Genomic DNA, 26,238 nt, shown 5'->3' on the forward strand with positions numbered 1-26,238 from the left:
TAAAGACAATATCAATATCATGCTCAGTCATGACTCACTGTAGGGCTAGTAACGTAACCCTCGTCCCGACAGAAAGAGGGTTACGTTATCGCAACTAAGTCAGGGCCAACAAGATTTCAAGAGTGCTGTACTCCGACTGTACTGACTGTTGTACTATTTTTGGCTTTGAGGTTCTTTTTAAGACCTAACAAGACTTAATCTTTCTAAGTTTTATGACTGCACTGGTCAAAAGTTGTGGTTGGACCATAAAAAAAATAGAACTCGGAGAATGCTGAGCTCAGCAACCCTACTACTAGCACTATGTGTCATCATCTATGTGTCATAACATGCGTGTATGGCAAAATGGCAAGATGGCGTCGCACATAGAGTGTTTCTACGTGTTTTCATTGGTCAATGTTCATGACGTCTACTGTATGGCAAAATATACAGCAGCCAAAGCCAAGAACACCGGGGCAAACCCCTTCTCTTTTCGTTAAGTGCACTGGGTTCTTTTACATGCGTTACACAACACATGAGACCAACTGCTTTTCGTCCCATCTGAAGGACGAAGCAATGGTTAAGTGTCTTGCTTCAGGACACCAGTGTCACGGCTGGGGATTCAAACCAACTCTCTGCTGATCAAAAACACCAGAGTTTGAATTTGGTGCTCTTAACCGCTTGGCCACGACACTTCCATTTTTATGGTAAATGTGCCACCAGTGCATAGGACGACTTGGTTCTTCCTAAAAAGCTATTTTTATCTTAAATGTTGTCTTTTTGTAGCCCCATACCAAGTGTGTCATTTAGCCTTGTTTGGGGCAAACTTGCAAAGAAACCCCAAACATGGCATTGCCCTCTGTTATTGATGGAACAACTTGAACGAATTAGCACTCCACAACATAGCAGAAGAACTAATCAAATTTTGCTGACTGAAGGCATGGAACAAGACAAATTGTTAAGGGAGGTTTATCACATAATTTTGACCATGAAAGATAATTATTACTAAGTATGACTAATGAAAAGGCCTGGGTAACAATCATTAAAGACCCCGGGACACTATTGGTAATTTTTCAAAGACCAGTCTTCTCACTTGGTGTATCTCAACATATGCATAAAATAACAAACCTGTGAAAAATTTGAGCTCAAATGGTTGTCGAAGTTGGGAGATAATAGTGAAATAAGAAGCACCCTTGGCACACGAAGTTGTGTGCTTTCAGATGCTTGATTTCGAGACCTCAAATTCTAAATCTGAGGTCTCAAAATCAAATTCAAGGAAAATAACGTCTTTCTCGAAAACTACGTCACTTCAGAGGGAGCCGTTTCTCACAATGTTTTATACTATCAACCTCTCCCCATTACTCGATAAGGTTTTATGCTAATAATTTTTCTGAGTAATTACCAATAGTGTCCACTGCCTTGTTGGAAGACTTGGAACCTGTTCCAAAGCAAATATAAGCAAATATGTTTTGTCTAGTTTGCACAACAACCTTTTTACTGTTAACCTGCGCTATGAAATTAGCCCAAGCTGCATACATGTTATTTCTTTGAATCCATTTAAATAAATGTGGCTGAATTTTGTTGTTTGAATATTTTATATTTTCCCAGTATTAGCGAGCACTAAGAAAATGTGAGCTCTACAAAATTTGACAACAGGAGAAACACAAGGTGAAATCCTACTGAACTAAATGAGACCAGTTGCTGGTAATATTTCTGGCTCACCTTCAAAGCTTTCTAGATGAAGGAAGGGCTTCGCTGTCATCACACGATTTGTGTTGTGACTTCAATAAGTTGAGCACACGACATCACACGCAAGATGTTAAAAACTGATAAAGTGTTACAGACGAAGACGCGGCAGGGGCGTGTCGTGAGACTTGTGAGGGAGCTTTATCTCCGGGAGGATGTACCTTGTAACAGCGAACTGTGCTTAGCGGATTGCAGAAAAAGTAAGCAGTTGACCCAATTCGCCTAGACCCAAATATGGTGCTTGGCAAATGTTTCTGCTGATCAAAAGTTAGCAGGGAACCAGTATACACTTACTTCATGGTTTTTTGGCAGGTAACCTGTTTAGCCTGCTTAGTATTTGTCTATACTTAACAGCTTTCTGCAGTTTGGCCCAGATCTATGCCATTACCACAATAGTCCTTATATTGACCCTTTGTGAGGCTGATTCTGTGTTACCGTGTATAGTATGCATTTTAAGTGACACACAGACAGCTAGAAAAACACCATATCTCTAGCTGCATGGCTGACTGCTCCATGTTCTGACAACCGTAGGTTCCGGTACCCCGTTTGTGATCTACATGCTAGGGTTAGGAAAATGCATTTATAGGGTTTTGAACATAGGGGCGTCAGAACATTTGGAATGTATAAAACAGCCTATGTGTAATTCTAATAAACTCAGTTGAGTTAAATTCAGAGTAATTAACCACCGGTTCATTTCAGAACCAACACTACTCAAAAGAGATATTCACATGGTGGTACCACAACTTCTTCCATCATGCAAAGTTTCAAATCCTAATATTTAAATTCGGATATGTTTATGGTGATTTTTCCTACAGCTGGTAATTCCCTCGTGGCGGCCGATGTAACCCACTATCTTGTCCCTGACTGTCATGTTGCTGGAGCATTTCTAGAAATAATGGAACTTCCTGAGTTAACAAGCATCGTCTTCATGCAAACAGTGCTGCATCATGTAAGAAGGATAAGAGTTTTTGTACCATTTTAAATAATTTCTCAATTGCATGTTTTCTTTCTAACCACCTAATTTTGAAAAATGTGATGGGTTCCAACTAATTGAGTTTGTGTCGGAAATATTAGCTTGAAGAAACAAGCCCAAAACTTGCTAAGAGGGGTGACATTTTTTTAAATGTTTTATTTTGTTAAGTTCAATGCCAAAATATATCTTAGTTTATATTAGCAACTACTTTCCTGTTACATTAGCATTGAAGGCAAATGTGCCAATGTATTTTGAATCGCGATTTTATTCTGTCGTATCTCTTGGTGTTTCTACTTTCACAGCTAAATACACAATGAGCTGGGTTGACAAACAACTCATTTTGCCTGTTGTTTTGGAGTTGGCTGACTATTTTCATTGTTCAAATAAAAGGTCATGAAGTTTTTAATATTGAGAACTTTCCATTGTTTGTTCATCAGGTGTTACATAGCAAAGGACAACGTGTGTACAAGCGTTTACAAAATAAAGTCAAGGATTCCAGGAATCACTGCATCGTCTTTGCCAACGAGTTTTGCCGTTTTGCGTATAGCGCAAGAGAACCGGGAGAGAGTGAGAAACACTGGCTTATCAGGTAGGTCGGGAAAGGTCAAAGGAAAAGGGGCCAATGTGTCCAAGTGTCCAATGAAACTTTGTCAGAGACCCAAGTTTACCTGGTGGTTCCAGTCAGAAGACATTCAACCTGTATCTACCGGTGCAGCAAGGGACCACACCCAGGTTTAAAGCCATTATACACCTTCGGTAAACAGTATGGTCAAAGTCCCACACTTTGTGTATCACAACTTATATATAAAATAACAAGCCTGTGAAAATTTAAGCTCAACCAGTCATTGGAGTCAGGAGAAAATAACGGGAAAACCCACTCTAGATTCCGCACGTTTCGCCGTGTCATGACATGTGTTTAAAATAAATCCGTAATTCTCGCTATCGAGAATTGATATTGTTTTAATGTTTTCTCAAAAAGTAAAGCATTTCATGGAACAATATTTCAAGAGAAGTCTTTCACCATTACCTTCTGTAAACCCTGTAAATTATTTGTAAATCTGTGAACTTTTTTTTTTTTTGTTCTGTACCGAAAGTGTATAATGGCTTCAAGACACTGGGAAGGGGCAGCAGTGGGATCACCGTAATAAGATTCAACTTTTTGTTTGCTACATCTAAAACTAAACCACAAAGGAAATTAACGTACATTTGTTGTCATTACCAGAGTTGTCTACAACAGCAGTGTTTGGTATTACAATCATCTAGCTGGTCAGAAGCCCATTGTGTTTCTAACGGAAGACATTGAGGTAAGTTGTAATTAGTTTACAAAATCTGTCAATTCATGCAGAATTTATTTTTATGGTGAAGTAAGCGTCTAGATCAAACCAAGTATTTCTTTGGAGTTGCAAAGTTTTGCTTTCTTGCAAAGCATGAACTTTCCGAGTACAGCAATTATTTTGTAAATGACACTTTCAAGATACATATAAGTATATATTTTTTGTACACTATTAAAACGAAGTGATTTGCACTGGATTGTCCCGAGTCCGACTGAAAAAATACCTGACAAGAGTTTAACTTGAGTGAGATTCAAACACATGACCCTGCATTTTAGACCCAATTTCATAGAGCTGCCTAAGCAGAAAATATTGCTAAAAAGGAATCTGCTTAGCAACTATAAGCAGGATACCAGCCACAGAAAGTGCATGTGAGATGATCATATTTTGTTTGGTAACAATATTCTGGTAAGCATAGTTTTGTTATGCTTAGCTATTTTTTGTGCTTGAACAGCTCTATGAAATTAGGTCCAGATGTCTTGACCACGAAACTATCGAGCATGCAACGTTGAAGGAGGCTAGTTTGAATCCTGTACTTAACACAGCGACTAAATATATTAATTAATATTGTTTGAAATGTGTCGTTTTGTGGTCTCAGTCTGGTGCCAAATATGGAAGTGAAACTGTTGGTGTCCATGTGATGAACGTAAAGCAATATCTGGAGGTGTTCTGGCCTCAACTGACCCAAGCTCATGACATGTTTGACTCTCTTACTGCTTCACTGACTGACACCACGGACAGAAAAAAAGGTAACAGGATTTAAGGCATTGCAAACATGTTGAAAGGGCAAGGCTATTTCCATATTGCAAAGTCCACTTCCATTGGAATATATTAAAGTCAATGGGAAATGTTTGAGGGGGCACCAAGGCCAAGACCAGGGGCAACGGAGGCCATGGCCTCCAGAGACTGTGTGTAATTCAAGGCCTGTGATGAGGTATCAATGTACATTTGGTTTGCGGTAACACCATGTGTTTATCTACTTGCTGGGTAGATTATGTTCTTTTGAAAACTTGTCTTGCTATATATTCTACTACCGCTGAGTAGATTTTTTCAGGAATTCGGGAGACTTTTGTACTGCTGCAAATTAGATTTTCGGAACTGTCCTGCAGCCGATTTCACAAAACGCTAGGATTAATCCTAATTTGAGTTAGGATGAGTAACTCGTCCTAACTTAGGATGGGTTCAATGCGTCTAACTACTATGGATATGGAACTTAGCTTTTCCTATGTCCTAAGATGAATCCTAAGTTAGGAAGGTTTGGTGAATTTGACGGCTGCTTTTTAACTGCTACCTGGGCAGATGGTAGGGGACTTCTCATTATTAACTTCACTGCTGTGGAGGGACATCTAAATTGGTCACAACATTTTGATTAGCTTGCTCTAGTTATCCTTCTACCCTGGTGGGATTTAGTGAAGGTAGTTTACTTGCTCATCATTCTCCCATGGATTATTCTTTGCAGGCAGCAACAAAGACTACCAGGACTATTTGCCTAATGATGTCTTAGCAGCCGGTATCAAGTCAGGACTGTTTATAGAGGGGTCTTTAAGAGTCAATAAATACCACGCCCAGGATGAGGCGTATGTGACTAGAGGAAGGTAAGGATCCCAGGGCTTGAGTTGTACACTGGACCGCAGGCTCGAGGCCAATAGTTTTAGTGGCGGGCCAGTAAGACCAGGGGGCCAATTTCATAGCGCTGTGAAGCACAAAAATTTGCTTAGCATGAAATTTTGGCCTCGATAAAAACAGAATTACCAACCAAATTTCCACGTGGTTTTGAGGATAAACAAACAACAGCTGAATACAAGTAACAAGCAATATGCAACAAATGGAAATATGGTTGGTAATCCTGTTTTTATCAAGGAAGAAATTTCATGCTAAGCAAATTTGTGTGCTTAGCGCTATGAAATGTGGCCCAGACCATAGACCTGGAGTCAGCAGTTTTAGTGTTGGGCCAGTAAACTAACGACTGGTAGTCCTTTCTGTATCATTTGAAACCATAAAATCACCGAATATTTTTGGACGATTTATTTTTTATTTTTGATGCCGGCATTTAGTTTTTGTTTAGATTTTGTTTAGACCAAATACTCAAACTTACCAAATTCTCAATGAATATCAAACTTTGGCCTATTCCAGACAAATAATATGTCTTGAGTAAACCGTTCTGTATCGTTTGAAACCATATAATCACCGAAAATATTTTGACCCAAAATCTGAAAATTTTGTGATGCGGGCATCACAGATTTTTTTTATTTTGTTGGACCAACATTTCAAACTTACAAAATTCTCAATTAATCTCAACCTATTCCACCCATATCAAATGTGTAAAGTGGTCTGTTTTGGATAATTTTAAACCATAAAATCACCCAAAAAATTATTTGACCAAAAACAAATTTCTCAATAAATTTCAAACTGTGTTCCTTTACTTGCATATTACTACTAGACTACCATACTATGTTATTGTAAACATGTATTTATTTTGCTTAATTTTTGGTGGTTATTATATTTTCTCTCCTTTTCTTGATTACAGTGGCAGTGGAATCCGCTTAGATTCAGACATTCTCATACCAGGAATGAAGAACAGGTCAGTGTCAATAAATGAAGTAATAAAGTGTAGTAAGGGTCCAATTTTATAGAGCTGCTTAAACAGGCAGACTATTGTGTTAAGCAGAAATTAGCAGGATACCAGTAAAGAATTGTGCATGTGGCAGAGAAATTCTGGCTGGTAACCTTGTTCTGGTAAGCATACTTTTGTTGTGCTCAGCTTCGTTTTGTGCGAGATGAAATTGGAGTAGGGTTTGGGGTGACACCATGTCAGAATCTCTTTTGTGAGTAAAGGTGGCTCTTAGAAGAGCCGGTTTGTGCTCGACATTTCGATCATTGTGGTCTGACCGTCTTCTGAAACTGAATTTGAACCCCTTTTTCTCTTGATAAGGAATCGAGCCGTGCATGGAGATCAGGTCGCCATTGAATTGCTCCCCAAGTCCGAGTGGACGGGCAAAATCAGTTCATTGTCAACAACAGGTGAGCAGATTAAAAATGTTTTACTAAATTCAAAGTTTCCCATTTCTGTGGCAGTCGGTGGGTATCTTACATTTACTTTATCATTGGTAAGACTAGTTTTGCTGTCTATTGTTTTGTTTTTCCTCATAGAACTTGGGGAAAGTAATGAGATTACAGTGCTTAACACTAATCGGTGTGTAAGTACAACCAAATCAGGGTTCTCGCCAGCATTTTTCAAAACTGAGGCCATTCTGGATCCAATTTTTTGTCACATTACAAATCGATATGACAACATTAATAATTCTTCATCTTAAGATGAATCGTAAACTTGTGGGGGATTCCACCTTTCATTCTTGCAGGTGGCCCCGGGGATGACACATCAGACATTGCTAGGAGTAACAGCAAACCCACCGGCCGTGTAGTTGGTGTCATGCAGAGACACTGGAGGGATTATGTGGCATGCTTTCCTGAGGAGAAGCAGGTCAGTAAATGTTGCCCTGTTATTCTGTTTCAGCAGGGCTCGCTCGAAATTTACACTGGACCCCAGGCCCAAGGCCAGTAGTTTTAGCATCGGGCCATTAAGCTCATGACTGGACAAGTTCTGCAGTCTTGTAATTTTATTTTAAGTGTTTATGATAAATCTCCTTTAAATCCTGTTGAGTGTTAAAGAATTCTTACCCATAATACAAATGAGATCAATCTGCTCTTAGACCTTGTCCAAATTAAAACAATTTAAGTGTTAAACTGTGCACGCAATTTTTTTCTCATTTGAATTCTGGTCTTATCCAGTGGGAATTTCAAGCCCTGTCGTGGTGCGTTTGGTCCTTTGAGTTACTGTAACACCTGTGCAAATTTCAATATCTTGTGATGGAAATTATGAATTTGGAACACCGTCTTGGCCAGTGAGCGCTGAGAAGCTGCGCTACTGCATGCGGGATGGACCAAGAAATCCGGACCAAGATCACTGGGTAGTTTGGAGATGCTGTGTGATCTCTGCTTGATTGATGTTTTATTATTATTCAGTTGTTATGTTTTATTTTCAGGTGCAAGGATCTCGTTCTGGGAGAGTTCTTGTCATCCCTTGGGATCAACGCCTTCCTAAGATACGTATCAGTACACAACAGGCAGACTCCCTCAGAGATCATAGGTAACAAATATGTCCCGCAGGAAGAATAAACCCCTTATAGGAATAGAAATACTCAATCTGAGAAGCGTTACTATTCTCTAGTTTCTGTCTGAAATGTCATATTTTATGAGAAAGAAATAATCTAACTGTCGCGTTTGGAGTTTATCGCTTAGTGAGCGTTTTATTCATTTTTATTTTGGCATCGATGCAATTCAAAATTTGTATTCGTTTTTCACTTTTTTCTCGTGACCCAGATGGCCGATCGATCTCAAACTTCTACAGGTTTGTCAGTTTATGTATATGGTGGATTACATAAAGTGCTTACACTGCCAGCAACTGCATTGTTAGCAAAAACCAATACTGTAATGTTCCTTTAAAATATTAAGAGAAATCATCCAGGCCTATGCAACAATATTGTCAACCCGGAATTACCCAATGGTTTAAGACCGAAGATTTATTACGAACTTGAGAAAAGAAACTAAGTTCAAATTTAAGGAGGGGTGAAAGGGTGTAGTTCTTAATTTATAGAAATACTACCAGCGTTGGGGGTAGCGGCATAGCTTTAAAAAAAATTTTTTTTTACATAACCACATATCTTCAAAGAGAAATGCTTAATTACTGAAAGCTGCTCTAACCAACAGTTAGACAATTTCAAGAGTGATCACCAAATGTATACCTTCCTTTCAACAGCTCTATGAAATTGGTCCCTAGTTTGATCTTGTTATGTGGTTTCTTTCAGGATTATTGTACGCCTAGACACCTGGGAAGCTGATTCCCAGTACCCCAATGGTCACTTTGTACGCTCACTCGGACCAATCGGAAGCCTTGAAACAGAAATAGCCGCCATTTTAGTTGAGAACAATATATCAGTCGGAGCTTTCTCTGAGGGACAGGTGAGTAGTCTTAAAGGTTTTATATATTTTTTATATCAAGATTTGTTTCCAAAGACCTGTAATGGAAAAAAAAGGATTTGTGAAATTTCAGTTGAAACGAGGAAATATACAAAATCATTTTTTTAATTTTTATTTCCTCTTTTTTGGTGAAGTTACAGTTGCATGCCTGTGTCATGAGCCAAGCCAATATAAATGTTATTTTCAGATCGCCTGTCTGAAACCAAAATTTATTTGGGTCGCCTTAGAGTCGCTCCTAATCTATTTGGTTCAGTGCGACTCATGCGCGCCTGTCGGAAATAAGTGTTACATATCTTTGTTCTCAGACTAAAGAGTTGCCGACCAACAGTGATGAGAATCCATGGAGGATGACAGAGGAGGAGATGACGGGACGTAGAGATCTCCGCCGGACTCATCTTATCTTCAGTATCGATCCTAAAGGATGTGAAGATGTGGATGATACATTGTCAATACGGTGAGCTAGTCTAACAGATGGACAGACTGACGACAAGCAAAACAATAATTATTAATAAATCTCAAACTTAATCTCAAATCTCTGGCTTATTTACCAAGTCAGCACAGATAAACTGTCTTCAGTAGTCTGTTCTGTATCATTTGAAAACATAAAATCACTTTAAAATGTTGTTTACCCCCAAATCATACAAATTTACCATTACTTAAACTTGAAACATTCACGATAAATCTCAAACTTTGGCTTATTTACCCAGTCAGCACAAATAAAATGTATTCAGTAGTCCATTCTGTATCATTTAAGACCCTATAATCACTGGGTTTTTTTTTACCCGAAATCTGGAAAAATTGACCATGCCAACATGGAGAGATTTTTTTGATTTTGAACAAAAACTCAAAATTTGGGTCAAAATTGTTTTACACATAGGCATTGGATTGCATGTATTTTGTATTGAACCTCAATTTGTTTTGATTTGTTACCTTACAGCGAAATGAGAGACGGAAAGGTTCTGGAGCTTGGAGTTCATATCGCCGATGTGTCTCATTTTGTTCAACCCAACTCACTGACTGATCTAGAAGCCAGGCAGAGGTACAGTTAAAATATAGTCATTTGTTTGAGCTTAATAGGCACTGGACACTACTGGTAATAACTCAAAATAATTGTTAGCATAAAAACTTACTTGGTAATGAGTAATGGAGAGCTTTTGATACATGTAGTATAAAACATTGTGAGAAACGGCTCCCTCTGAAGTATTGTAGTTTTTGAGAAAGAGGTAATTTCTCACTCAAAAAATAAAAAACTTCACCTGAAGCACCTTTAGGGCATCTGAAAGCATATACAGTAATTCAACAAGGGTGTTTTTTCTTTCATTATTCTCTTGCAACTTTGATGACAATTTGATTCCAAATGTGCACAGGTTTGTTATTTTAGAAGTAATGGCCCACTAGGGCTAGATGGCTCAGTTGATAGAGTGCCGGAACACTAATCCAGAGGGCACTGTCCAAATCCTGTTCTAGTCAATTGTTCCCGACATTAAATCTGAATAAACTCCCGGTTAGTGAATACCACTCGTACCTCTACATATCTGACCTTCTACATACAAACATTCCTGTTCGTTCTCTTCGCTTTGCTGGCTCCTGACTCAAACTAACTTTTCCACTAATATCTATGTTCAAGGAGCCTTCCACTTCATTGCACCTTCATTATGGAACGATATACCTCTTCATACTCCCCTAGCTGACTCTCTTCAGATTTTTAAGTTTTTTTTTTAAAGACTCATTTGTTTAAATTTTTCTTTTGTAACAACTGCTTTTAGTATCTTTAAAAAAAAAAGTTTGATGCTTTGTGTGCCGCATAGAGGCTCATCATATTGGCCATGTAAATGTTTCATATTATTATTAAATCAGATCGACCACAGTGTATCTGGCTGACCGACGTTACGATATGCTCCCTGAGGTACTGAGCGCTGATCTCTGCTCTCTGATTGGTGGAGTGGATCGCTATGCGGTCAGCGTGATGTGGCAACTTGACCCACTGACCTACGAAGTCCGCAAAGTATGGTATGGACGAACCATCATCAGATCCGCACACAAGATGTTTTATGAGGTCCGTGTTATCTTTGACGTATTTTTATTTTCATAAATAAAATTTAAACAATATGAATTGAATGGTGGCTTCCAATACATTATTTTGCCCAGAGGGAGTTCTTCTTTGGATACAAAATTATCTCCAGAAAACGACAAAAGCCAGCGGACATACTTCATGCGTATGGGATATGAGTTTTGACGTTACATGGCTGTCTTCGCAGCAAATGTTTTGCAGGAGTTCAGCACAACTCAACTGATGCGAATTATTCCTTGGGAATTTGTGACGTCAAAATTCATATCGCATTCACGTTCGCGGAAAGTATAAACCGGTCTTTAGGACCTAAGCTATGAGAAACCTGCTCTTTAAAGGCAGTGGACACTATTGGTAATTGTCAAAGACTAGCCTTCACAGTTGGTGTATCTCAACATATGCATAAAATAACAAACCTGTGAAAATTTGAGCTCAATCGGTCATCGAACTTGCAAGATAAGAATGAAAGAAAAAACACCCTTGTCACACGAAGTTGTGTGCGTTTAGATGGTTGATTTCGAGACCTCAAGTTCTAAACTTGAGGTCTCGAAATCAAATTCGTGGAAAATTACTTCTTTCTCGAAAACTATGGCACTTCAGAGGGAGCCGTTTCTCATAATGTTTTATACCATCAGCCTCTCCCCATTACTCGTCACTAAGAAAGGTTTTTTGCTTATAATTATTTTGAGTAATTACCAATAGCGTCCAGTGCCTTTAAAGTACAAGGCCAAATTGGTAATTGTCAAAGACCGGTATCCTTTGGGGACCTGAATAAAAAAAAATAATAATAACAATCCTTTGAAAGTTTAAGCTCAATCCGAATTTGTATCTGAATCGGAAGAAAATGGTGAAGAAACACCGGAATTCCGACTTATGATATCAAAGCTAATTAAAACTGCTATTTTCAGGTAAAAACATTTCACGGACTGTTTTCCACCATTACTTTTATTGGGAGTTTTAAGTTGTTTGTAAATCTGTGAACACTTCTATTTTCAAATAATCTCCTGAAGACAAGCAGAGTATTTGAAACACCAAGAACACATTGGCTTTTTTCAGAGCGAACACTCCTCCCATATGAGATTTACACACGGTTTAATCTTATCATTTTTGCACTGACATGATTAAAAAATAAAATAAAATAAAACAGGCAAATTTTGGTCCCAAAGTACTGAGTATACAGTGCTAACACACATCGGTGTATGGGTAAAAACCAAAACTAATATCCATTATCCCTGATGCAAGTTTAACATCTATTATAATCTTATCAATGTTGTACTCTTGCTTTATAATTCCACTTTATCATTTCACAACAAAAAATTATAATGAGAAATGTCAAAATGTAGCCTATTTTATTTAATTTTTATTCCCAGGCTGCTCAAGACTTGCATGATGGGAAAGATGTGAGATGCGACATACCAGAGTTGGCCGGAATGAGTGAAGAAGATGTGCAGAAACGGTTCGTTCATTCTTTGGTTTTACCATTAAGGGACAAATATTTGCCTGTTTTATTTTTTTAATTTTTTTTAAATTGTGTCAGTGCAAAAATGTATCTTGTTTAAAAGGTTTGGATACTTTTTGTAGATCAATATTTTGGCCATGACATGAACCCTGACTCACTGTGAATGTAATACAGTTTACCTGTAGATGTTTCAGCTTCACTTGTTGGAATTTTTTCCCCCTCAGATTATCAGAGCTGCGTTGGGGCGTGGACAAGCTAATGGATATTGCTAGAAACCTGAAGGCTCGCAGGGTCGTTGGGGGCGCTGTTCAACTAGAAGGAATAGAGGTCAAAGTGGAACTGAGCGAAGAGCAAGAAATTGAGGATCTTGTCCCCAAGCAGGTAGAAACTAAATTTTAGTAAATTTGCATCTGGGCAAAAGAAGATTATTATTTATATCAGGCTTCCAGAGGCAAAAATATATCAGTGTATTGAATGCTTTCGTAAAAAGTACTCGGATGACAGCAATAATGTGTCAGTAAAAGTTCCCGGATGGAGCAATATTGCTTCAATATTGCTCCATCCGGGCATTTTAACAAGTTTCGCTGGTTCCCATATAGTCAAGAGCGCGCGCTCACTGTTGTTAACCAGTGAACGGAGCTGCACATAATAATCATCAACAATGGCTCCTTCTACAAGCGGCGCGAGATTCGCTTCGGTTTCCGATGAGGATTTTGAATAACTTAAAATTGAATTTGAAAATCTGGAATCAGGTGAGCCATAATAGTGTTGCTTTGATCAAGTCCTCAGCCTGATATAAATAAGAATAGTAATATTGGATGGCTTTTTTTTCGGGGGATACAAGAGTACATTGCACTCGCTATGACAATATTGCACTCGTCTTTGACTTGTGCAATATTGTCATAGCTAGTGCAATATATTCTTGTATCCCCCCTCAAAGCCATCCAATATTATATAATTATTTAGATTAATTTTGGTTGGACCCTTACAATGATTCGGTAACCACTATACACTCAGTACTTTCCCAAGTTCTGTGAACAAAATCACAGACATATTACTCGGGTGGGCATTCTAGAGCATGGTTCAAAACTTACCCGAGTAATATGCCTGTGGTTTTTTGTTCACAGAGCTCGGGAAAGTACCGAGTGTACAGTGTTAACACACATTGGTGTAAAGACCGGTTCATACTTCCTGCGAATGCGAATGCAAAGCGCATTTTGGTGACGCAACAATTGGTACGCGCTCCATTTCCCTTTGTGACGTAATGAAATTCGCATCGCAGGAAGTATGAACCGGGCTTTAGGGTAAAACCAAAGTTATTCTTCTTTATCCCCGATGCAAATTTAACATCTATTCAATATTATTTGTGTTTTACCCACACAGCGATGTGTGTAAAGCAATGTATACTTGGTACTTTCCCAAAGCTCTGTGGATGAGGCTTACTATGGATTTAACTCTGGATATACTCTCTCAACACACTTATTAGAGCCAAATGAGAAGAGAGAAGACAATGAAGAAGTTTCAGTTTTAGCAAAATTCCAGAGAATAGCCCATGCAATCATGTATGGGCAGAAAAACCTAATCCACATTCGATGGGGATTCGAACCAGGGTCCCAGAGGTGGAAGGCGAGGCAAGACACCACTACACCAACCTGACCGCCCGTAACTTGGGTGGGATGGAACCAACAACCTTTGCCATAAGCCTTTTTGAGATATGGCGGACACAATGCTACAATACTTTTAGGTTTGGGTAAATGCGTGTGTGTACACCCAAACCAAACAGTGCACTCCTATTGCGTCCGCCATACCTTAAAAAGGCTTATTGGTGTCTTACCACTTAACCACTGAGCTTGACAGGTAGCTACATGTAGAGGCAGTTTGAATCCTTTAATTTAGCTGGGGGGGGGGCGCAACAGTAAAAACAGTTTGGATGCAGAACTCCTTTTCTTCATAAAGCTTCTTGGCGAACTTGAATTTCTAGACATCAGATGTAATTTAAAAAGATTTATAACTTTATTGATCTTTTTTTCCCTCATTGATGATTTTTTTTTTTTTTTACTTTCAGACAATGGAAATTCATGAAACAATAGCAGAGTGTATGATCTTTGCCAACCATTGGGTAGCGAAGAAGATCTCGGAAACGTTCCCCAGCTTTGCACTGGTAGGTACTGAAAGTAACCAAAGAAGCTTTCTTTGGCTCGTTGTGTCTTAGCGGTTAAGAGCCAAGGACTCAAGCTCTAGTGTTTCTAATCAGCAGAGTGTAGGTTCGAGTCCCAGTTTTGTCACGTGTGTCCTTGAGCAAGATACTTTACCATAATTGCTTTGTCCTTCGGACATTAAACTGTAGGTCCCAAATTTGTTGTGCACTAAAAGGGAAGGAACACGTTTGGTAATTACTCAAAATAAATATTAACTTAAGAACTGACTTGGTAACGAGCATTGGAGAGCTGTTGACATTGTGAGAAATGGCTCTCTCTTAAGTAGCATAGATTTTGAGAAAGTGGTAATTTCTCACTAAAATAATAAAAGACTTCTAGCTAGAAGTCTTTTATTCCAATCTGAAAGCACACAAGGGTGTTTTTTCTGTCATCATTTTCTCGCTACTCCGATGACCAATTGAGCTCAAATTTTCACAGGCTTGTTATTTTATGCTTATGTTGGGATACACAAAGTGAGAAGACGGGTCTTTGACAATTACCAAAGGTGTACCTTGCCTTTAAAGGAACCCAAACCACTTATCGTGAAGAGTAGGGAAGAAGAGTACCCCATTGTTTCTAGTTCACATAGCAAGCACCCTTACAGGCTTTCTCAGGCTCGTCAGCTTGTGGAGCTACAGTGACTAAGTTCACTTATGAGGTGTATTTGAGCATTTATTGTGTTTATCCTTTGGTAGTTGAGGCACCATCCCCTTCCGAGGCAAGATCAGTTTCAAGATTTAGTGGACAGCGCTAAGGCGAGAGGATTCACGATAGACACAAGGTTAGTGTGTCAGTAAACTTGCAGTTTGTCTCCCACTTTCATGAGGAATTTTTATCTGTTGGAAAATGAGTGCATGTCACAGAAAAATGCAAGTGCTTGAATGTAATATGAATATTCATTCCTTTCCTTCGGATGCTGCATAAATTTGTTGAGGTTCTTTTATAACTTAGTGTAAATATCCATGAATGGCTTTGTGCCAGGACCCAATTGACCATCAATCAATCAATCAATAAAACATTTATTTCCACATTCACATCACATGGAGGCATCATCCTAAAAGCCGAGGCTTGTGGCGGATGTGCCCGGGGTTTTATAGGGTCATTATTACAAAACTTAATTTGACCTTGACTTCCATAAAAGAGTTTAAAGACCTTATAAAGCTTCGACCTAGGAAACAACTTTTGCATAATCTGACAAACTCTTCCCCATCCGTGAAAAATACATCAACAACTCAAAAATGTATTAAACTGACTGCGTGGGTTTCCCCGTGGAATAGTTCTCTGAACTTACCTCCCATATTTAGAACTGAAACTTCCATCTTTGTCTTCTGTCCATTGGGTTCTTGGCTAGTACAGTCATAAAGTTCACTTTTCTGAGAGTCCTTTGTTTCACAACTATAATAAATGAAACAAAACTGTTATAAGATTGTCTTGAGCAAGCATTTTTAAGAGTTCTTAATCATTGTCTCGTATTCTTAAGAGTTCTTAATCATTGTCTCGTATTCTTAGCTCCAATAAGACCTTAGCCGAGTCTCTGGATAAGTGCGTTGACCCCAAGGATCCTGTCTACAATAAGATTCTACGTTCACTGGCGACTAAAGCAATGTCTAATGCTTTGTACTTCTCCACTGGTAGTCTGCCTAGAGATCAGTTCTTTCACTATGGTAAGAACTTGACAAATAGTATATAAGAAATATTACACAGCACTTGAGTAGATTCTTGTGATTTGATTGGAGGATTGTAGGTCACATGGCATTCATTATTCGAACCATTACATGGCGTCTGACATAAATGTAAACCATGGGTATGTACTATTAACCATGAGTATACAATGTATGTACTAGAAATCATGAGTATTTGTACTAGAAATCATGAGTATTTGTACTAGAAATCATGAGTATATGTACTAGAAATCATGAGTATTTGTACTAGAAATCATGAGTATTTGTACTAGAAATCATGAGTATATGTACTAGAAATCATGAGTATTTGTACTAGAAATCATGAGTATTTGTACTAGAAATCATGAGTATATGTACTAGAAATCATGAGTATTTGTACTAGAAATCATGAGTATATGTACTAGAAATCATGAGTATTTGTACTAGAAATCATGAGTATATGTACTAGAAATCATGAGTATTTGTACTAGAAATCATGAGTATTTGTACTAGAAATCATGAGTATATGTACTAGAAATCATGAGTATTTGTACTAGAAATCATGAGTATTTGTACTAGAAATCATGAGTATTTGTACTAGAAATCATGAGTATATGTACTATAAATCATGAGTATTTGTACTAGAAATCATGCGAATTTGTACTATAAGTCGTGAGTATTTTGTACTATAAATCGTGTGTAGTTGTACTATTCACCGTGCATTTTCGTCCAATCCTTTTTTACTGCACGCAAGAAGAAATAACCCCCCAAAAATAATTTTCTTTTATAGGTCTGGCACTGGATCGCTACACGCATTTCACGTCACCTATCAGACGATATGCTGATATTATTGTAAGTAAATTAACAAGGTCAAAGTTAAGAACTTTATTTGTTATTTTATTCTTATTCAATGTTATGAAACTGTGCACTGCAACATGTCAATGTTACGAGTATTAATTTTTGTTTAGGTGCATCGACTTTTGATGGCTGCTATTTCTGACGATGGTGATGATGCCAACAGTACGCAGTTGCTTAGCAACAATGCACTAGAGGAGTTATGTGTACACATAAACAACAAACATAGGGTGAGATTTGGAGCAAAATTTGATATTCAATTATTTTTGACCCCCCCCCCCCCCTGTTTTACCCTATCCTTTCTTCTGGGTGGGGTATTAGTTGTCTATCTTGGTGGTAGGCAACCGACCTTGTAGAGGTGCTGGTCACCTGTTCCTCCTTGGCACCACTGTCTGGGTATTTTATGCAAGTTTGCAAATTTGTATCTATTTTCTTTCTCTTTTTTTTCGGTCATAGTTACATTTTGGGTTTTTTGTTGCTTTTTATTGACTACTTGTTGTTTGCCTGTACAAAATGTAGCACATAAAATGAAATGTGTATTATAAATTTAATAAATTAAATAAATTAAACAAATCAAGTGAAGAAAAAAAAACAAAAACAAAACAATAATAGCATTTATCTTGCAATCCTATAAGTAGGATTTGAAACTTTGCATGGTAGAAGTACGATATGGAAAAGTTTGCGGTAACACCATGTAATGACTATCTCTAATGAGTTGGGGTGGTTCTGAAAGAACCGTTGGTTTCAACTCAACGTTTCGATCAGTATGCTCTGATCGTCTTCTGGAGAAAGCTGGACTCTGATGCTGCATGCTGCTTAAGTACTGTGGAGATGGATTAGCTTGGTGATGCACGAAGGCGGGAAATAGAGACGGGAAAAGATTATACAAAACACTATTTACAAAGTTATACATTGTTTGTAGATGTGAATAAGAAAGCCTTCAACTCATTTGTATCAGTTGAAGTACAACAGTAAATATGTATATATTTACTTACTTTTATTAACTGATAATTTTGATATTTGATTTGATTTGTTTCCCAGGCCTCTCAGCATGCTCAGCAGGACTCCCAGGGGTTATTCCAAACATTATTCTTCAAGGATCGAGACCCTTTGAGCGATGAGAGCTGTACGGTGGACGCAGTCATCCAAACCCTCAGGGCTAATGGCTTTCTGGTCTTCATCCCCAGGTAAATATCAAAACATTTGATATTTCTGGTAGTAAAATCATAAGCCATTTTGAGATATGGCGGACACAATGCTACAACACTATAAGGTTTGGGTGTGTGTATATACCCAAACCACACATTGCACTCCTATCAAGTCCGCCATACCTCAAAAAGGCTTATAGAAGCCGTAGAAGTGAAAGATTTAACTGTAGTTTGTGTTATTAGGTGAGGTGTGTAGTAACACCATGTGAAAAGAACCGTAGGTTTGTGTGTAAAGTCAGGGTATATTCCTGGTAATTGTCAAAGACCAGTATCCTCACGTGGTGTATCCCAACATATGCACGTAGTAACAACTATGTGGACATTTTGGCGCAATTGGTCATCAAAGTTGCAAAGAAGTAATGAAAGAAAGAACACCCTTGTTGCATAGAATTGTGTGTTTTCAAATGCCTGAGAAGGGTTTGGGGGGCTTTTGCTTGGGCTTGAGGTCCAGCGGTTATTTAGAAACATGTGCTGTCCTTACTTCAGAGCAGCAGCGCCAACCCTGAGCTGTAGTTTTAAAGACAGTGGACACTATTGGTAATTGTCAAACACCAGTCTTCTCACTCGATGTATCTAAACATATGCATAAAATAACAAACCTGTGTAAATTTCAGCTCAATCGGTCATCGAAGTTGCGAGATAATAATGAAAGAACAAACACCCTTGTGACACAAAGTTGTGTGCTTTCTTATGCTTGATGTTCTAAATCTGAGGTCTCGAAATCAAATTTGTTGAAAATTACTTCTTTCTCGAAAACTACTTCACTTCAGAGGGAGCCGGTTCTCACAATGTTTACACTATCAACCTCTCACCATTACTCATTGCCAAATAAGTTTTTATGCTAAAAATTTTTTCGAGTAATTACCAACAGTGTCCACTGCCTTTAGAAACAGCCTCATTTTGGCACTGCGCAGTATAACACACACAAAAAAAAGATTTAAAAAAAAGTGCATTCAAGATATGTTGCTGCAATGACGTCAGGTAAAGGTGGAACTTTTGGGATGCAAGGTGGCAGCAGACTCACCAGGTTAATCTATTACTTTCATAGTTATGTGCGCATGCTCAGAACTCTGTGAACAACGCGAATTTACCTGGTAAGTCTGCTGCCACCAACGATCCAAAGTCTCATATTTATATATAGTTTATAATGATTCCTGTAAGTTGCAGCTGTCCGCTGTTGGATATCAATAATAAATAAATTAAATAAATAAAAAAATATTGGGTCAGTGAGACTTATGGCTGAATGCCTCATCTGAAGGACAAATATTTTGTTGCTTATTTTTTCTTTAATTTTGTTGTTCTGTTCAGGTATGGAATAAAAGGAGCAGTAACACTGAAGAACAAAGAGGGCCAGGTTTTTGATGTCACAGAAGATAGAAAGACTTCGTGGACGTCAGGTTAGTATAAGATTTGTGTCAAGATATAGAAAGATGCCTTATTTTTTCTTAGATTTTCAAAGATTAATGTGTGTCTCATTTCATGCTTGCTTCATGATATGGAATGATTTTGACTTGTGGTATTTTTTATTTTTCTGTTCATTTATCTTTCCAATCCAGGCTCAATAACGAGAGATGATTATTCCATCACTGTGACATCCGCAACCAGTCAGTCTAGTTTCCATCTGTTTGACCATGTAACAGTAAGTCAAAACATTCTTCAGAATATTTTGTGAAGGAAAATATTCAAATTGTGGGTGAAGATACTTATACTTTCCATCTGAAAGTTTCCTTTTTAAACAACTCATTCAATCATGGGTTTCCACTATAAATCTGGCACTACCTATGCAAGGGTAGTGTCAGAAAAGCCCATGGCTCAAACAAAACAAACAAATAAGCCCATGGCCATGGGCTTATTTATCATAACATCAACTCAAATTTTTTATTTTTGGAATCCTATTGTTGAAGTGAAACCCTGATCACACCTTGAGTGCCAGTGTGGCAGCAGATTTTGTTTTTTCATACAGCGAATTGTGTAGAAATTATGTCTGATAACGTCCTTCCTTCAGCCCATGTTGATTTACCATATGGGGGACACGCACACTTGGGTGACAGAATCCCCTTAGACATAGGCATGGTTGGTGCATGCTACTCATAATTCAAATGTAGTCTTACATACCGAAAAAACTGAACGTCGAAGCGCCTTGAGTGTCACTGCGTGACGGATATGTGCGCTTTATAAGAAGCCACCGTGGTTAATATTGTTCTTGTATGATAGGTTCGTATCTCAGTACAATCATCAAGAGCTCATTCACAGCGTCTGTGCCTCCAGCTAGTGTCCAAGGAACCGCACCTATCTAGCCAAGTAGTGGTAGAAGGACACGGTCTACGCACAGACATAGTACAGGTATGTACTGAAAAATGCAGTCATGATAATCTTTCTCTAGTTTGATTTCCAATTTTTTGGTTCTTGGCAAAAAACTTTTTCTGTTTTTTCTTTTTTATAATGTTGAATATTTTTGTATTCGTCTTGTTATTAGCTTGCGCTGTTTTGATGTTTAAAGACACTGGACACTATTGGTAATTGTCAAAGACCAGTCTTCTCACTTAGTGTATCTCAACAAAATAACAAACCTGTGAAAATTTGAGCTCAATTGGTCGTCGAAGTTGCGAGATAATAATGAAAGAAAAAACACCTTGTCACACAAAGTTGTGTGCATTTAGATGGTTGATTTTGAGACCTCAAATTCTAAATCTGAGGTCTCGAAATCAAATTCGGGGAAAATACTTCTTTCTCAAAAACTATGTCACTTCAGAGGGAGCCGTTTCTCACAATGTTTTATACCGTCAACCTCTCCCCATTACTCGTTACCAAGTAAGGTTTTATGCTAATAATTAATTTGAGTAACTACCAATAGTGTCCACTGCCTTTAAGAAAAAGAAAAAAAAGGAAAACAAAACATTTGTGATTAATGGTGCCTGAAAAGTCTATTGGAGCCAACACGACATGTACATGTAGGTCAGTCCTTTCCAATGACTAAATATCATGCCAGAATAACAGTTTTTTAATAAGTGCAGGAATTTGGTAACCAGCCAAATTGCCATGCTCTGTAAAATGTATTTGACTGGTACCTCGACAGTTTGTGATACAGCTTTTGCTAGACAGTTTGTTGTTTGCTTATCTCCATGCCTGTAGTTTGTCAGTTGAGGCTGTCTACATGTGAAACAATAGAAAACTCTCAGCCAAAGATAGCTTTTCATTGACTTATAATAGTAATAATAAAACCATTCTTGAGTGAACGAACTGTTTTGTGCTTGTTTTGTCCCAATTTATATTTGGCCAGTATTGATTATTCTTGTTTTGCTCACTGTGTTTCTTTCTTCAGGCGGTAACCAAGGAGTCTGAAGATAAGCCCCAGTCAGCATGCCTCATCACTGACAGTGCAGACGTGCTGGGTACCAGTCTTCATGAGCTCAAAGCAGAGTATGGTCAAACAGACAAGGAGAAGAGCTTGTACAGCATCCTGCAACAGTTTGCCGAGATTGGTCTTCAGGAACCAGGATGAACTGTACAGCATCCTGCAACAGTTTGCCGAGATTGGTCTTCAGGAACCAGGATGAACTGTACAGCATCCTGCAACAGTTCGCCGAGATTGGTCTTCAGGAACCAGGATGAACTGTACAGCATCCTGCAACAGTTTGCCGAGATTGGTCTTCAGGAACCAGGATGAATAGTACCTGGCTGAAATAATATGTAAATTAACCTGTATTTTGACTTTTTTTGTAAATATAAATTGCAAATGAGTTGAGTTGTCTTCAATGTGTTATATAGTTGGCAAAGTAATCGACCCTCTACAAGGTTAAATTTAAGATCACACGGTCCAGCAGTTTAATTTTGGTAAAAAAATTGAAAAACGCACAAGGGGCAAGTCCAGCATTTTAATCAAATTTTGGTCAAAAATTGAAAAACGCACAAGGGGTAAGTCCAGCATTTCAAATTTTGTTCAAACATTGAAAAAAGGACAAGGGGTAAGTCCAGCATTTTAATCAAATTTTGGTCAAACATTGAAAAACGCACAAGGGGTAAGTCCAGCATTTTAATCAAATTTTGGTCAAAAATTGAAAAACGCACGAGGGGTAAGTCCAGCATTTTAATCAAATTTTGTTCAAACATTGAAAAAAGGACAAGGGGTAAGTCCAGCATTTTAATCAAATTTTGGTCAAAAATTGAAAAACGCACAAGGGGTAAGTCCAGCATTTTAATCAAATTTTGTTCAAACATTGAAAAAAGGACAAGGGGTAAGTCCAGCATTTGAATCAAATTTTGTTCAAACATTAAAAAAAGGACAAGGGGTAAGTCCAGCATTTTAATCAAATTTTGGTCAAAAATTGAAAAACGCACAAGGGGTAAGTCCAGCATTTTAATCAAATTTTGTTCAAACATTGAAAAAAGGACAAGGGGTAAGTCCAGCATTTTAATCAAATTTTGGTCAAAAATTGAAAAAAGGACAAGGGGTAAGTCCAGCATTTTAATCAAATTTTGGTCAAAGATTGAAAAACGCACAAGGGGTAAGTCCAGCATTTTAATCAAATTTTGGTCAAAAATTGAAAAACGCACAAGGGGTAAGTCCAGCATTTTAATCAAATTTTGGTCAAAAATTGAAAAACGCCCAAGGGGTAAGTCCAGCATTTCAATCAAATTTTGTTCAAACATTGAAAAAAAGACAAGGGGTAAGTCCAGCATTTTAATCAAATTTTGGTCAAACATTGAAAAAAGGACAAGGGGTAAGTCCAGCATTTTAATCAAATTTTGGTCAAACATTGAAAAACGCACAAGGGGTAAGTCCAGCATTTTAATCAAATTTTGGTCAAAAATTGAAAAATGCACAAGGGGTAAGTCCAGCATTTTAATCAAATTTTGTTCAAACATTGAAAAAAGGACAAGGGGTAAGTCCAGCATTTTAATCAAATTTTGGTCAAAAATTGAAAAACGCACACGGGGTAAGTCCAGCATTTTAATCAAATTTTGGTCAAAAATTGAAAAACGCACAAGGGGTAAGTCCAGCATTTTAATCAAATTTTGGTCAAAAATTGAAAAACGCCCAAGGGGTAAGTCCAGCATTTCAATCAAATTTTGTTCAAACATTGAAAAAAAGACAAGGGGTAAGTCCAGCATTTTAATCAAATTTTGGTCAAACATTAAAAAAAGGACAAGGGGTAAGTCCAGCATTTTAATCAAATTTGGTCAAACATTGAAAAACGCACAAGGGGTAAGTCCAGCATTTTAATCAAATTTTGTTCAAACATTGAAAAAAGGACAAGGGGTAAGTCCAGCATTTGAATCAAATTTTGGTCAAAAATTGAAAAAAGGACAAGGGGTAAGTCCAGCATTTTAATCAAATTTTGGTCAAACATTGAAAAAAGCACAAGGGGTAAGTCCAGCATTTTAATCAAATTTTGGTAAAAAATTGAAAAACGCACAAGGGGTAAGTCCAGCATTTTAATCAAATTTTGGTCAAACATTGAAAAACGCACAAGGGGTAAGTCCAGCATTTTAATCAAATTTTGGTCAAAAATTGAAAAACGCACAAGGGGTAAGTCCAGCATTTTAATCAAATTTTGGTCAAACATTGAAAAAAGCACAAGGGGTAAGTCCAGCATTTTAATCAAATTTTGGTCAAACATTGAAAAAAGGACAAGGGGTAAGTCCAGCATTTTAATCAAATTTGGTCAAAAATTGAAAAAAGCACAAGGGGTAAGTCCAGCATTTTAATCAAATTTTGGTAAAAAATTGAAAAATGCACAAGGGGGAAGTCCAGCATTTTAATCAAATCTTGGTCAAAAATTGAAAAAACGCACAAGGGGTAAGTTCAGCATTTTAATCAAATTTTGGTCAAACATTGAAAAACGCACAAGGGGTAAGTCCAGCATTTTAATCAAATTTTGGTCACTAAAATTGAAAAACGCACAAGGGGTAAGTCCAGCATTTTAATCAAATTTTGTTCAAACATTGAAAAAAGGACAGGGGTAAGTCCAGCATTTAATCAAATTTGGTCAAACATTGAAAAAAGCACAAGGGGTAAGTCCAGCATTTTTAATCAAATTTTGGTCAAACTTGAAAAACCGCACAAGGGGTAAGTCCCAGCATTTTAATGAAATTTGGTCAACATTGAAAAAACGCACAAGGGTAGTCCAGCATTTTAATCAAATTTGGTCAAAATTGAAAAACGCACAAGGGGTAAGTCCAGCATTTAATCAAATTTTGGTCAAAATTGAAAAACGCCCAAGGGGTAAGTCCAGCATTTCAATCAAATTGTTCAACATTGAAAAAAACAGGGTAAGTCCACATTTTAATCAAATTTTGGTCACACATTGAAAAAAAGGACAAGGGGTAAGTCCAGCATTTTAATCAAATTTTGGTCAAACATTGAAAAACGCACAAGGGGTAAGTCCAGCATTTTTATCAAATTTTGGTCAAAATTGAAAAATGCACAAGGGGTAAGTCCAGCATTTTACTCAAATTTTGTTCAAACATTGAAAAAGGACAAGGGGTAAGTCCAGCATTTGAATCAAATTTTGGTCAAAAATTTAAAAACGCACACGGGGTAAGTCCAGCATTTTAATCAAATTTTGGTCAAAAATTGAAAAACGCACAAGGGGTAAGTCCAGCATTTTAATCAAATTTTGGTCAAAAAATGAAAAACGCCCAAGGGGTAAGTCCAGCATTTCAATCAAATTTTGTTCAAACATTGAAAAAAAACAAGGGTAAGTCCCGCATTTTATCAAATTTTTGGTCAAACATGAAAAGGACAAGGGGTAAGTCCAGCATTTAATCAAATTTTGGTCAAACATTGAAAAACGCACAAGGGTAAGTCCAGCATTTTAATCAAATTTTGGTCAAAAATTGAAAAATGCACAAGGGGTAAGTCCCAGCATTTTAATCAAATTTTTGGTTCAAACATTGAAAAAGGACAAGGGGTAAGTCCAGCATTTTAATCAAATTTTGGTCAAAAATTGAAAAACGCATACGGGGTAAGTCCAGCATTTTAATCAAATTTTGTTCAAACATTGAAAAAAGGACAAGGGGTAAGTCCAGCATTTTAATCAAATTTTGGTCAAACATTGAAAAACGCACAAGGGGTAAGTCCAGCATTTTAATCAAATTTTGGTAAAAAATCGAAAAAACGCACAAGGGGTAAGTCCAGCATTTTAATCAAATTTTGGTAAAAAATTGAAAAACGCACAAGGGGTAAGTCCAGCATTTTGATCAAATTTTGGTCAAAAATTGAAAAAACGCACAAGGGGTAAGTTCAGCATTTTAATCAAATTTTGGTCAAACATTAAAAAACGCACAAGGGGTAAGTCCAGCATTTTAATGAAATTTTGGTCAAACATTGAAAAACGCACAAGGGGTAAGTCCAGCATTTTAATCAAATTTTGGTCAAAAATTGAAAAACGCACAGGGGTAGTCCAGCATTTTATCAAATTTTGGTCAAAAATTGAAAAAACGCACAAGGGGTAAGTCCAGCATTGATCAAATTTTGTTCAACATTGAAAAAGGACAAGGGGTAAGTCCAGCAATTTAATCAATTTTGGTCAAACATTGAAAACACAAGGGTAAGTCCAGCTTTTAATGGAAATTTTGGTCAACATTGAAAAACGCACAAGGGGTAAGTCCACATTTTAATCAAATTTTGGTCAAAAATTGAAAACGCACAAGGGGTAGTCCAGCATTTTAATCAATTTTGGTCAAAAATTGAAAAACGCCCAAGGGGTAAGTCCAGCATTTC

General features: G+C 37.5%; 1 protein-coding gene across 2 annotated transcripts; it reads left to right on the forward strand.

The window, feature by feature from the left end:
• Window positions 1–1,595: 1,595 nt before the first annotated feature.
• LOC117296141 (DIS3-like exonuclease 1) lies at window positions 1,596–22,348 on the forward strand. Of its 2 annotated transcripts, XM_033779019.1 has the most exons (27): window positions 1,596–1,922; window positions 2,538–2,671; window positions 3,133–3,284; window positions 3,918–3,999; window positions 4,625–4,775; window positions 5,486–5,621; window positions 6,554–6,607; window positions 6,959–7,047; window positions 7,386–7,507; window positions 8,070–8,173; window positions 8,892–9,045; window positions 9,369–9,517; window positions 10,001–10,102; window positions 10,921–11,119; window positions 12,502–12,587; window positions 12,815–12,971; window positions 14,656–14,751; window positions 15,484–15,569; window positions 16,298–16,452; window positions 17,240–17,301; window positions 17,418–17,534; window positions 18,346–18,491; window positions 19,821–19,909; window positions 20,069–20,151; window positions 20,727–20,855; window positions 21,835–22,061; window positions 22,172–22,348. In XM_033779019.1, the coding sequence occupies exons 1-26, from the start codon at window positions 1,793–1,795 to the stop codon at window positions 22,012–22,014; spliced, it is 3,144 nt and encodes a 1,047-aa protein (XP_033634910.1). In that variant the 5' UTR covers window positions 1,596–1,792; the 3' UTR covers window positions 22,015–22,061; window positions 22,172–22,348. The 2 variants fall into 2 exon arrangements, with proteins under 2 accessions (XP_033634910.1, XP_033634909.1); XM_033779018.1 differs by having other exon boundaries at window positions 21,835–22,348.
• The last annotated feature ends 3,890 nt before the right edge of the window (window positions 22,349–26,238 follow it).

Source organism: Asterias rubens, chromosome 10 (genome assembly GCF_902459465.1).
Source record: "Asterias rubens chromosome 10, eAstRub1.3, whole genome shotgun sequence".
Classification (NCBI taxonomy): Eukaryota; Metazoa; Echinodermata; class Asteroidea; order Forcipulatida; family Asteriidae; genus Asterias; species Asterias rubens.

Excerpts from the sequence above, each read along its gene's own strand:
- LOC117296141 (XM_033779018.1), top strand. The coding sequence starts at position 1,793 with ATGTTAAAAACTGATAAAGTGTTACAGACGAAGACGCGGCAGGGGCGT. Across the intron at positions 7,508-8,069 it reads GCTTTCCTGAGGAGAAGCAG|GTGCAAGGATCTCGTTCTGG; the intron begins GTCAGTAAATGT and ends TTTTATTTTCAG. Across the intron at positions 11,120-12,501 it reads CACACAAGATGTTTTATGAG|GCTGCTCAAGACTTGCATGA; the intron begins GTCCGTGTTATC and ends TTTTATTCCCAG.